General features: G+C 43.0%; 1 protein-coding gene across 1 annotated transcript; it reads right to left on the bottom strand.

Moving 5' to 3' along the window:
• Nucleotides 1-12,791, bottom strand: elovl6 (ELOVL fatty acid elongase 6). Its single transcript, XM_034544351.1, has 4 exons — nucleotides 12,527-12,791; nucleotides 2,453-2,584; nucleotides 2,006-2,157; nucleotides 1-1,475 (listed from the first exon to the last, which is right to left on the bottom strand). The coding sequence occupies exons 1-4, from the start codon at nucleotides 12,607-12,609 to the stop codon at nucleotides 1,033-1,035; spliced, it is 810 nt and encodes a 269-aa protein (XP_034400242.1). The 5' UTR covers nucleotides 12,610-12,791; the 3' UTR covers nucleotides 1-1,032.
• Nucleotides 12,792-13,233: the final 442 nt, after the last annotated feature.

Below are 13,233 nucleotides of genomic sequence, written 5' to 3'. Positions count from 1 at the left end.
TACAGCAGATTTCGACAATTTGCAACTTTCTTCTTCTCCTTTTGCTAAACAAATATTTGTGTCCTCCATTTAAGCCTTCAGTGTCTAACGGACACGTTTTCTTCCCCTTCAGCACGGAGATGCGTTTGGAAATCAACGGCAAGTCATTTTCCAAGTGTGTTCGGCAACTTCTGCGAGGTCATGACGAGCGGTGATGCAGGGCACCGTCAGCATCCGTTTCCCATCATGCCTAGCAGCAGAGTGATGGTCTGAGGCGGTCAGTCCAATCAGCTTCATTCACACTTTTCTCAACTAAACGGCCATACGGGGTCAATTTCCATACTCTAAACCGGTGCTGATGTTAAACATGTCTACTTTGTCTCGATATGCACGTTATATATTAAGAAAGAGATAACCTAAGACCTGAGAAAATATCGCATTTTGCAACGTAAGACACAGAAGATACAGTGCCGCTCACCCCGTCAGTTCTCATCAACCACCAACTCTCACCAGCGTTTCAAACTTATTCTTCGACGGATCAAAAACGAAACAACACTGACAACAGACGGACAAAAAAAACACTCGGATTGACGTCGACTCCGTCCATCTTCATATGCACCAATTTATCTATTTGTTTAATACTAAGTAAACATATGCTTGTGGCAGATGGGATGTATATATATATATATAATTTTTTTTTTTGGGGGTGGTTATATTTTAATTAGGTTATAAAAAAAAAAAAGAGAGATTTTAAACTTCAGGTGGTCAAGTCACCGATGGGTTCTGATCATGGCGCCGCCGCTTCCTTCGGCGTCCCTTAACGGAGACGACTCGTCCATTGAGGCGTTTAAGATTAGAAGCAATGCTCAAGCACAAACACCGGCCATCCTCTTGACCCTCCCGCCCCCCCACCACCCCACCCCCACCTCTGCATCACCCGTCTTTCATTCCAACAAACCCCCCTCACCGCAAAACAGTATATCTCAAGTCACTGGTCCCTGCTCATCCCTTTGTCGTCATTATCGCCCCTCTTCCTGTACTCGTGGCGTTTCTTTACTCACTCTTCTTGGCGACGGCCGAGGCCGTTAATTTGGACTTGCCAAAGTAGGCCTCGTAGAAGAACTGGACAAAGAGCACAAAGTAGCTGAGGTACATGAGGGAGGACCACACAATGTTCTGCATGTGGGATGGACACTCCTGGCCCTGCTGCATCCACGAGTACACCAGGTAGTTGACCACGCAGCCCATCAGCATCTGGGTGATCTGGGTCAGGGTGATGAACATGGCGAACTTGCGCGACACCTTGAAGCCGGCCGCCCGCAGGGCGTAATAAGAGTACATGACGGCGTGGACCAAGTAGTTCATGGTCATGAACCACCCGCCGCCGGCCACCATGTCTTTGTAGGAGTACCAGGAGTAGAGCAGCACGGTGATGTGGTGGTACCAGTGGAGGAAGATGAGCTTCTGTTTCCTCAGGACGATGAAGAAAGTGTCGCCTGCAGGGAGGACAGAGGAGGTTTTGGTTGTTTAGGAGACGCAGGGCGGTGGGAGGTTTGTAGAGAACATGTATAATAAACATACACTTGTTTGAAATGGTTTGAAATGACCAATGATGGCACTCCTTACTTACAGTACTAAAGGACCGCTATGTGCATTTGGTAAACAGTCAGCCAGTGCATGCGGTCTGTGAGGTTACACTTTGGTACAGCAGCATTACAAAAGGCGCGTTTGGAATCCCTGTGTGGAGGTGTGTAGTCTGCCATCGAGTTGTGATAAACGGTTGACTTAATTATTGTAATTGCTGTCCACTATAATGCCTTTGACATGAGGTAATATCCAGTCTTAGCTTGTCTGAAAGCAGCCTTACTAAAGAGCAAGCAGCAGCTTCATGCACAATGTTATGAAAATGAAACGTATCCAAACGAAACCTTGCATGGTTCCTTGACTTAAGATGGGTCGTTTACTACATAAACTACATATTATACATGGACAATATGAGAAATGCAATGAAAAGCTCTCGACCTACCCAGTTCTGGTGCTTTGCTAAGTACGAAGGCGTATGCCCAGAACTTGCTGACGGGCCCGTTGTAAAAGCTCTGGTCACAAACGGACTGTTTCAGCCCTTTGGTCATCAGGATGTACATCATGAAACTCCCGGTGCGGATGGCACCAAATATGCTGCAAGGACAGGCAGACAAAGGAGATATATGAAAAAAGTTGCAAAATGTCTGTCATTCATTAAAGTAGGTTTGTGAGGTCGATGCCATGTTTGTCTGCAGTTTTAATAATGTGCTAAAATGTGCGTTTTTGTTGATCTTGAATAGAAATCTAGACCCCCGCAAAAAAAAATCACCTGTGAATTAAACTGCATTTTTAGTTGGTTCGAAATACACGATGACTCATTCATTTTTACATTTGAAATAATTAGGTGCAAATGCATTTGCTGCTTTGAATAATGCCGGTGCTTTCTCACCTGAATAGAGCCAGCGTGAGCGACCAGAGCACCAGCGGTTTCCTCAACTCAAACTTCTCCCTCTGTTTCATGACATGGCGGCCACCGAGGATGAAGGCAACGTAGAGTGCAGAGAAGAGAAACGACTTCTTCCTGTGAACACACAACAACAACAACAAAAAAGACCCAAGATTAACTTTTTACTCGACTTCTCATTGCCTTTACCGACACCGGGTCATGTGCCGATGATGTTTGGTCTTTTCCAGCGATGCATCTGCTTCACATTCATACAAATCACCGGGAAAGCGAAGAGTCAACCGGATAAAAAAAAAAAAAAAAAGGCAGAAATTTGACAAATAAAGAGCAACGACTCATGCGACCCATGTAATTACACTTTATGCACGTCACAAGATGATGACATCCAACATGTCTTCATGTCTTTTTCCTTTAACGTACTTCACTACGATGGGAGAAGTGAGTGTCACTGGTGCCCAACCCAAAAGTCTGCTTCCCCGGCAGCATTCCAGCAGCGTGAGAATAATAATAGGTCCAACATACTCTGTACACAACACAAACAATAGCTGTACTGACTTAACAAGCAATTACCGAATGAATGATGTAATGATTCGAGTCCAGCTCCAACAGCCACTAAATGTTCAGCCTTCAGTTTACAGTTATGTCTCTTATTACAGTTCCAACTCCCACCGTCCTGCGACGTCCGTTTGCTTTAATCGATTTGCCAGAGATGGAGTGGAGGACTCGTGCTGAAGCACCACCTGGCCCCACCGAGACTAAAGGAAAAGCATTTCCCGGCGCTCAGCGCAGGTAGCCGGACTTCACCGAGTGGATGCCGAGTAGGACCAACAGAGGATTTGGGCCACGCAGCGTAAATTTGGAGCAATAGTTTTAGTAGACAGAAAAGTTTTGGAAAATAAACGTATGATGCAACGGTTGCGAGTGCCAGTGAGAGTTCTCAGTGGCCACAGGAGGTAGAGAACTGTGCAAAAGAAACATGTGCAGCTACACCTTTGGCAGTAATACATCATACCTTCAGGTTGGCTCTCAGAGGACGGTGCACAGGCACCAGGAATGAGAGGCATTCTGGGAACTCTGGGACTAACAGCCCTGGGGATGATGAGTTGCGTAAACCCAGCCCAAGGAGTCAGGTTGTTTTTGTGCTGCCGTTTAGAGGTTACACAATTGCAACATTAGTTAACAAATAGGAATGTGTTACTCAGTGGCAACTAATTATTCTATTCAAAGGATTGTGTGTGTAGTATTGTACAAAAGAAAAGTTAAACCTCAGGATAGGAACATCTATTCAAGCTCAACTGACTTTGTAACAGTGTTCTTTGGTGTAATGCTCAAATGGTCTGTGCACAACTCGCAAGCATTCCTGAGCCATGACTGTTTAATTAAATATTTAATAACAATTTAAGCTATGATCGGTTGTCTATTTAAGTAAGGACATCTATCGACTTCCACCGTTCCTCACTAAAAAGAGTAAAATATGCCCACAATGTGAAATGTGAACTACTGCTAACACAACAAGAAACAAAAGTACAATAATAATAATAAGTGTGACCAGTTTAACATAATGGACTTCATTGTTTGTCAGTATCCAGAAAATGAAAGATGCCCTTTTTCTGTTCTTCCAATGAAGCCCACAAACCGATTCGGGCCACCTCCACAGAACAAAGGACAAAGCAACCCAGTCAAAGTGGAGAGGAGCAGCGTTCACAGGATGACAACAGGGCCGGCCTGCACAATGACATCACCGTCTCTCAACAAACACAACGGAGGAGGGGCGGACCGAGCAAAACACAGGAGAACTCACACAGTGGCCTACATACCGCCGCGGAGCCGGTTTTACCGGAGAGGAGAGCGACAATCTCCGCATTGCAAACTTTTCTGCTGTCAGAGCGTTGACAGGTCAGATTGATGGATGGCCTCCGGGCTGTTCTGCAGTGCACATTTTTTATACGTCAAAGTGACACCGTGTGTGACAGAAGTAATAACACAAGAAACACAATTAAGTGATGTTTAATACGCACATTAAGCCTTGTGGAGTGTTTTGATAATAGAATACAACAGCTTGTTTTGATGCTGATGAACAATAAATATCATTGCATTATAATTATTGATGCGTTAATGAGTTTCATAGCTTCAATGTTGCAGAAAAGGAAAAATCAAGTACAAGTATCTTAAATGTGTACTTAAGTACAGTACTTGGAGCAAATGTAACTAGTTATTTTCCCCCAAGTGGTAACAGAGTGAGAACTGCCATGAATGTAGCCAATCCCAAATAGTTTAGCTACAGTTACTAATAACCAGACATTATTTGTGCGGTAACCGACACTTTATTTGATCAGGCTGCCAGTTATTTGTCTCACTTTGGCACGCTGACAGGCTGCCCAGGAATGTGTTATTGTCACTTGTGGCCTCTGTTCAAGTTCAGATATTCAGACTTAACATTTACATGCGTTGGACTCCCTTTGGACAGTTTGTCAGAGAAAAACAAAAGAAATTTAAAAACAAATCTATTGAGCGCATCTGAGATTTTACAATTTCCAGAAATAAATTGACGGAAATGAAAATAAATAAATATGGAAATGCTATATTTATAAAATAATTGCTAGTCGTACCCCTATTTTCTTTTTTTTACATTAAAATGAATACCCCAATGATCGTTGCAACCTGTTGCTTGTCGTGACCCATCCAGAGCACAAAATGTACGGCGGGGGCTTTCCTGTTCTACAAGTACTCAAAAGCCAAAAGGTTAAGACGCGCCCGGCCCTCTGCGTTATGTTTAGAAGATGGATTACGCTGTCAGACGGAAAAAATAAATAAGAAAGGGTAAAGAAACCCAAGGGCATGGTCAAAGCTGACAAGTTGGTTGAGGGTGCCGGGGGGGAGGGGCTGCTGTTGTCTTTGCTGCAGCCAAGCTATGTCTGCAGCCACGAGAATCTATTTGAGACGTCAGTGTGAAGTCACATCATCCCTTCATGCTCCACGCGGCGCCTCTCCAGCGCTACTGCCGACCTTCAGCATTCAGATTCCCCCCCGAGACGTTATACTTTCAAAAGTACTTTTCTCCTACTTGAAGCAAGACGCTTTTTACAAAATAAAAAAGGCTCCCGAAAAGTGATCCAAGGGCCAAAGATATACTAGAACTGCTTTGTCACGGTCATAAACTTATAGTGAAGGATTTTCTTTTTTAAAGAATGGCTACAAGTTGGATCATGGAGCGTATATTTAGAGAGTCCGGGGCTCAGAACAGCTTCTTCCCTCTGGCTGTCACTCTGTTGAACAATTAAAAACACATCCATCTGCACTGCCACCACTTTCTGCACTACATCCCCATTTCACTGTTGTTGTTTATATTGTACATACATGTTGCTATTGTTGTCTTTAATGTCTTTATATTTATCCTGTTATTTGAAATTTAAATATGTACGTACGAGGAGAGCGTACGTGAAAACCAGAGTCAACTTCCATGTATGTGCACACATACACGGCAAATAAAGCCGATTCTGATTCCTTCAGCTCACTTAGCGAATAATGTCTACAACCCAACCGAGCAACTAATAAAGAAGCAACAACTTGAGAAGAAACAACAAATAAAATATTGTCCCAATGACCTCTTTTTAAAAATCACCTAATTGTTGGAATTGTTGTTCTGAACCTGACTTCTGTCTCAACAGAGCAATTTATTAGCATTTTAGAAACGCAGGTGTCCCAGATCCTCTGCAGAAGTTCTACGTGTTCTAAGTGTTTACATGAATCCGACCTTCATGCAGCGAAAGTTTGATATTCTGTAATAACATTTGGAAATGTTGTATTTCCGTTGCTACAGAGGATACAGGGTGAAAAGATGAATAATGTATTGTTTTTCCCGGCGTGGTCACAAATCAGATATTCCATACTTGGATGAAAAGAATGTGGCGAATGAAAGATTAGACAACAATATCTATGTTGAATCTATGTTGATGTGAGATTCCACTTAGCGTGTTTAAAAAAAGAAGATTATTTTTAACTTCGTAAGATATGCAGAGACAATTGCCACTGAGAAAAAAAAAGGCATCCGATCGTATCTGATAAACAAGCTGCATAGACATCAACTTAAAGTACGACATCAGCTCATCGCATCAGAGATGTGTTTATCGTGCATGTAGACTGTGTACTAGAGTTGATAATATAAGGATAAATAAAAGTGTGTGTATACACATGTAGTTCGGAGGGGGGAGTTTGCTCCATTCCCTGCCCTTGTTGTTTATATCTAAAACAGAGGAAAGGCAACCAGAGCTGCTGTGCCAACGTATAGGATGAGCAGCAACCCACTGAATAAGATCGAGAGGTGGTTCGTAAGACCTTGCTGTTACAGAAAAACAATGTCATCCTTTTCACATTGGATGGAAGACATCTCAGACATCTCAGACAAGCGGGACACAGCAGACCGCTGGTGGTCGCTGAAGACCAGCCGTGTGCTCGACCCCTGTTAAAATGGCACACGTGTGCACAGTCAAGCACACGAGGCTGACCCCAATACAAATTCCTGGACATGCAGGGGGCAGTAACGCGGCTATGTGATGTATGCAAGGCATGCTACCCCCACTGGTTGAAGGTTGCTGGAAACAACGTGCCAGGAAAAGATGGCAGGGATGACTTCTATACAAAAAGGGAAACGATGCGCGTTTCAAAAATACTTTCAAGAATGCAGCAGCTCAATGCACGCGATATAAAATAGGCGGTGCAACAGAACTGCTCGTTCCGGCAGCATTTCCTTGGCAGCCTGATTAAATCTGAAAAGGGAAACCGGACTTAAGTGACACTCGGGGCAGACCTTCATTCTAGGAGGCGCCGAGTCGGCTTTTCCATCTCACCAGTCGTGAGAAGAGGAGCAGCCTAGCGAGCATCAAGCCCGGGGTGGACTCTGGGTGAACGTGGTCAGAAACGATCAGCGTCATCATCATCAGACGTTGCTCTCGTTAAAAAAAAATAAATATGGCAGCGCCGTGGAGAAGACCGTGCCGATGTAACTGTATGAACATCGAGACGAACCGCCGGGAATTACACTGGGAAATAATCAATTATTTTCTTGCATGTGGTCGTTGTTTGCTTTCATTTGATTTAGCAAAGAATTAAAAAAAAAACGATCTCTTCGGTAATTTGTATTTGTATTGTATTTAGCCTGATGCCAAATTTAAGAGAGGTGTATAACGACTGGTCTCATCAACCCAACTGCCGGGCTCAGGTGCTCTGGAACAATAGGCTGGACTAATCTTGGACTAAGTCACGCGAGACTTGTGAGGAAGAGACTTTTTTTCTCCTCAACTCATCCAAGTACCATCGGAACATGAGCCGCAACGTTTCTGACCGACGTCGCAATACCCCTCAGCTGAATCATACGAGCCGTGGGAATAAACATTTACAGACAGAATACACAGAGCAGAGCACAACAAACATCTCGTTGTTTATGCAGCATTCTCAGGCTCCGCATCCCTTGTTATCGGTCCCCACCACCTCCTGGAGATCCATCAAAAGTACGGAGATCCAATAGAGATGCTATCTACCGCAGAGGCTTTTTCCAGAAGCAGAGAACGCATATTCCAAGCACCCTGCGCGGTAATGGGGAAACGATGGCGTCTGTGGGGAGCACACAGTGAGTCAGCAGGTTGAAGATGTGTTTACAACGGAGGGTAACGGCTCTCTTTTGGATGCCACGCTGCAAAAGCAATCCTAATACAGAACAGGCAGGTTTTAAACTGCAGCAGACGTTGGAATTATGTAGAATCACAGCAAAATGCATTGCTACAAAAAAAAAGAAGAGAAAAAATACTAAAATGCATCTCCGTAATGCAAATGCTCACACCAATTGACATCCAAAATCATTAATAGTATATTACACAACAGTCTGATATTGGATTATTCATCAGTCTGTTAAATAATATGCTTTAAATGATATATTCTATTCATCTATGGAGTCAAGCAGTTGAGCTTTTGATGCCAGATGTTTTAACTTTAATGGCCACAGACCAAAATCATTTGTCTGGGAGCACTGCCCACTGCACTATATTTCAATGTAATTTGAATAAAGACATACAACAAAGTTGACATTTTATAAGTTACATTTAGCACCATTCATTAAAAAAAGAATATAGAGAGAACATATTTCTAATTCATAGAAAATCGAATTTGAAAATTCAGATCCTACTAATGAAGCGCAACGCTTTGAACTGTTGAACCAGTAAATGCACGCGATCCAGTGTGGACTTGGACAGAATAATGTGTCTACGTGCTAAAATGACATCAGTGTAATTCGGGGATTTTTTTGCTTTCCATTTGTAAAAAGTGGACAGTCGAGTAAATGTCACCCAGCTGACGGGACTCTCAGGTGCCAGGTGCAGAGTGAAGCCGCTGACACTCCTGATAACAAAGAAGCATTGATGTAGCAAAACCTGATGTAGAGAATGTTTGTTTTTGCTGCAGCGACCGTGGTATCGTGTTTACGCAATCACATTATTTATTTTTTTGCACGTTTATTACAATTGCTGATAACTTTTGAGTCAGCTGCCCATATTTTCATGAGCAACGTGACATACCGTGTCCCCTCTACCATGTCGTTTATGCAGTGAAAATGAAGAGAAAAAAAATGGTCCTGCCCCTACACAACCTTGTGCATTTGTGGTACTTTCATAACGTTGAAGATGATGCCGCCCATGTTGTCGCTAAACAGCATCTAGGTCCTTGTCCGCTCTTTCCTCTTCCTCTGTCAACTGTCTGCTTAATCATCCTGACTTCACAACGCTGAGCGGTCTGCTGCCAGTCTCCATTCATCCCCGCAGAACAATGCACAGTACCTATAGATATACATCTCAGTGTCTCAAGGTGTCTGACAATTCCTTTCAAGAAAAACAAACATGTAGATTTTTCAGCCCTAAAAAAAGGTGATGAAAAGTGACAGCACCTCCGGCTAAACTGTGTAAACAAGTTTGATTAATCAACAAAACCTTTTTGGAAAAAAGGTCAAATTATAATTATAAAAAGACAGTCAAGAGAAAAGATATTTTTTCTTCAATATCAGTTTGAGCGAAGTCATTGTTAGAATCTGGATCTTTTTTTCAGCTAGCTACCCGTCTCACTCCGATACTAATGCTAAAATTGATAATCTACCCCCCAAAATCAGCCACTAGTTGGCGTGTGTACTCACCAGCTTGTTTCATCAAACCTCTGCGACAAGCACAACAGCCGCACTGCAAAGGATTTATCGCAGTGAAAGCAAAGTTTTGTCCAACTAATTTAAAAGTGCTGGACAGAAACCAGTCATCACTACATCATCACTAGTCCTGCTGATTGTTTTCAGATATATTCCCTTGTGCACAAATAATGCCTCTACCTCTTCTAACTACTTTCATGACCAACTTAAAAAAACTACGGTAGCAATGCATGGATTATATTTGTATTCATTGGACTTCTGGCAATATCCAAACTTAACTATATATTTATACCTTTGAGGTCTAAATAGTTTACTTTATGGTCATTTATCGAGAGACATCCTCCACCTCCGTCTCCGTAGTGACAAATGGGGTTTTACGTTATAGAGAAATCCTGCCGCCACCTGAGTATCTGGTTAGAATCAGATCTCAGACGGGGTTAATTGTTCACTTGCAATATTGAATTCTAAGCCACGAATTCAGACTTAAAAGCATGTTTCACTGCTGGCCTCACCCAGCTCAGTGATGTCATAGCTGTTAAAAAAGGTAAAACACTTGATTGTAGTGCAGTAGTTTGGACCTGCTTGGATATGTGCACTAATGTTGGTTTACAAGGACTTAGCGCTCAGAAATATATTAATTTGCTGTTCGTGGCAGCCGAAATCAGCTGAAAATAGGTTTATCTTTTTTTTCTTAAGGAAATAGTATGAAAAAAGTTGAGCCAGAACTGGAATTCGTGGACCGAATCTGAACCGACTCCATATGAACACACAGCATCCCTTTGTCAGCCAAAAACTAAAAATAATTGTAATGTTACTTCCTGTCCCTAGTAGATGTTTGATGAAGGTGCCTTACCCTCGAGCTAAATAACTAATACAATTGTGATGTGCAAGTCTGTGATTTAAATCAGAGCCTGGTGGCTTTTGGCTTTGGAAGTGAACCAACGGCTTTCTTTTTTTTGGGGGGGGGGGTGGGGGGGTTTACACAATGCTTGCCTTCAAACTAGCTTCCTCATTTCTTTCTCCATCTCCCCCTTAAGTCACAAAAAAAACATGCCACATTTAGTCGGTCGACTCCCTGAACGAGTTTTGAAAGAAAACAAACAAGCCATCAGATCCAATTTTCTGCGGTTGCTGCCTCTCTCGGCCATGTGCACACACACACCGGCCCAGTCCGACATCCTCCACTACTGGAGGAGAGCAGGAGTCAGCACAGATCAGCTGCGACCCGATTGGCTAACGCTCTGTCAGCCGACAACAGAAGATTAACGTCATTGGTCGGTTGTCAGTACCGAGGTATGGACAGCTCCTGCACACTGCTGCCATGCTTCTCTCTCTCTCTCTCACACACACACACCAACACAGATTTAATTTCAATGAATAACAAAACTGCTCCGACGGCTCTACTTAATCAAAATGTATTTTAAAATGTTTAACTTTGTACGTGGCACTTTCCACAGGCGGTGCAGAGCAGATGCCAGAAGAAGCCAGATGAATGCCTCTAACGAACCCGGTGCCTAATGAAGCCGACGCAAACTTAACGCATGACTCGTTTTTTGTTTGGATTAGAACCATTTTCTTGGCTGGCACGGACAATAATGACCCTTCAGTGAGTCCGATGCGAAGGCTGGTTGGATGGACCGGCACATGACCTACATATGAAAATTCATCGATGCGCGCACACACACACACACACACACACAGAGCACAAAGCAATATTTGCTTAATCTCAGTAGCCACAGTGAGATATCAGTCTAGGGTAAAGTTGCCTGGCAATCGCTGCCCTGGGCAAACATAACACTGGACAAGAAATTGTTTTACATTTTAAGTCACAGTCTTCATTCGTTACAAGGTTTCATGAAATATGTTTAGTAATTCATCAGTAATAAGTTATTCAGTGAGGTCTGTCCACTGACGGAGATTTGGCAATGGGACGATGGGTTTATTATTCTGTTTCACTATGAACATCTTCAGGGTTTGGGGAAAACCAAGCTGTTTGAGAACTTTACCTCGGACTCTGGGAGCATGTGATGGCCACTATTCCCTTTTATCCTGATATAATATATCTCATCTAACAGATGGATCGACTATATAAAAATAACTGTTGGTTTCAGCCCGGAACATGCAGAACTTAATAACCTGCAAATGACTTTTTTTATTTCATTCTTTTTTTCATTTCTGCTTTTAAATGGTGAAATCTGTAAGTCTTTAAACAACAAAAAGTGTGCTCAGTAGTCCTATGTTCACTCAAATAAAAGAAGACTAACTCGTTTGATGGAGAAACCCATTGGAGGGATGAGGGACCGGTTAAACATGCTGTTGGACCGGTCTCTGGAGCCACGCTTTACATTAGTATCGCGGTAACTAAGGATTAAATCACGGCAAAACAAAACAAAAAAAATAAAAGACAAGCCCATTGAACGGTAAAAGATGCACAATGCATCAGCGCAGCGCAATGTAGTGTCCAATTAGTTACGCGCAGGCTCGACGCGCCGATGCGGCGGAGCGTCGCGCTCGCACGCGGCTCGAGGGCCTGCGCGGATTTTTGTTCATTTCAACGCCGGCACGAGCGGCATTTTTTTTTGTTGCGGCTGATGACCAAGAGAGAGAGAGAGAGAGAGAGAGAGCCTGATATAATAGGATACGGCAGCGAGGTTTAATCCCACGGGAGCGAGGCTGACGCATGTGCGCTTGTTACAGCCTTTTTTTTTTTTTCTCTCCTTCTTTTCTTTTTAAATTCAGCACACGCGCAAAAAAGAAGAAAAAAAACGCGCTGTGCTTCCGGCGGGGAACGTTTACTGTAATGTGGGATTAAAAATTTAAAAAAGGAGAAAAAACAAAACCCCGTGTTCGCTCACGTCACGTCGGCGTGCAGCTCTTACCAGTTCTCCTGCATCCATCGGATGGCTTCGTCCTCGTTGAACTGTCTCTCGAATTCGTACTCTTGCAGCGCTAGCACCGACATGCTCGCTGCTCCGTGGGTTTCTTTATTTTCACGCCGCTGGAAAAACAAGATACTCGGCCGAGGGAGGGTTCGGTGTTTTTTGTTGTTTATGCTAGTCTGTTTTCCACGCAACCCTCGTCTCGCATCGCTCGCGCTGCTGTCTGAACCCACCTCGCGGTTGTGCGCGAGCAGCTCGCCAGTCGCGGCACCTTCCTCCTCTACCGGCTAAAAAAGCCAGCCTACGCCCTCTTCCCCGGATAAAGGTGGATTCCAGGTCCTAACGCCGACGTTTTTTTGTTGTTATTTTGGGAGTTTAGTTCAGTGCAAATAGATTCAAGTCACTTTCGAGTTTGAAAAAAAAAAATAATAATGCAAAAACGAAATCAGTAGATACTCTGACTATATATAATTGTATTTTTCAGTTCACATCATTTCCGTTCAAAAGAATCAGGAAAGCAATCTAAGGCTGCAAAAAATAAAACATATTAAATAACATAATAATCTAATAATGGAAGGCCATTTCTGCCACTTTGATACAAAAACAAAAAAAAATTCTTGAAGTCATTATAATGAGAAGCGTTCTCTAAATAATAATAATAATAATAATACATTTATTTATAGCACCTTTAAAAACAGGGTTTACAA

The sequence above is a fragment of the Cyclopterus lumpus genome, chromosome 10 (genome assembly GCF_009769545.1).
Source record: "Cyclopterus lumpus isolate fCycLum1 chromosome 10, fCycLum1.pri, whole genome shotgun sequence".
NCBI lineage: Eukaryota > Metazoa > Chordata > Actinopteri > Perciformes > Cyclopteridae > Cyclopterus > Cyclopterus lumpus.
This window is presented reverse-complemented; position numbering and strand designations above follow the sequence as displayed.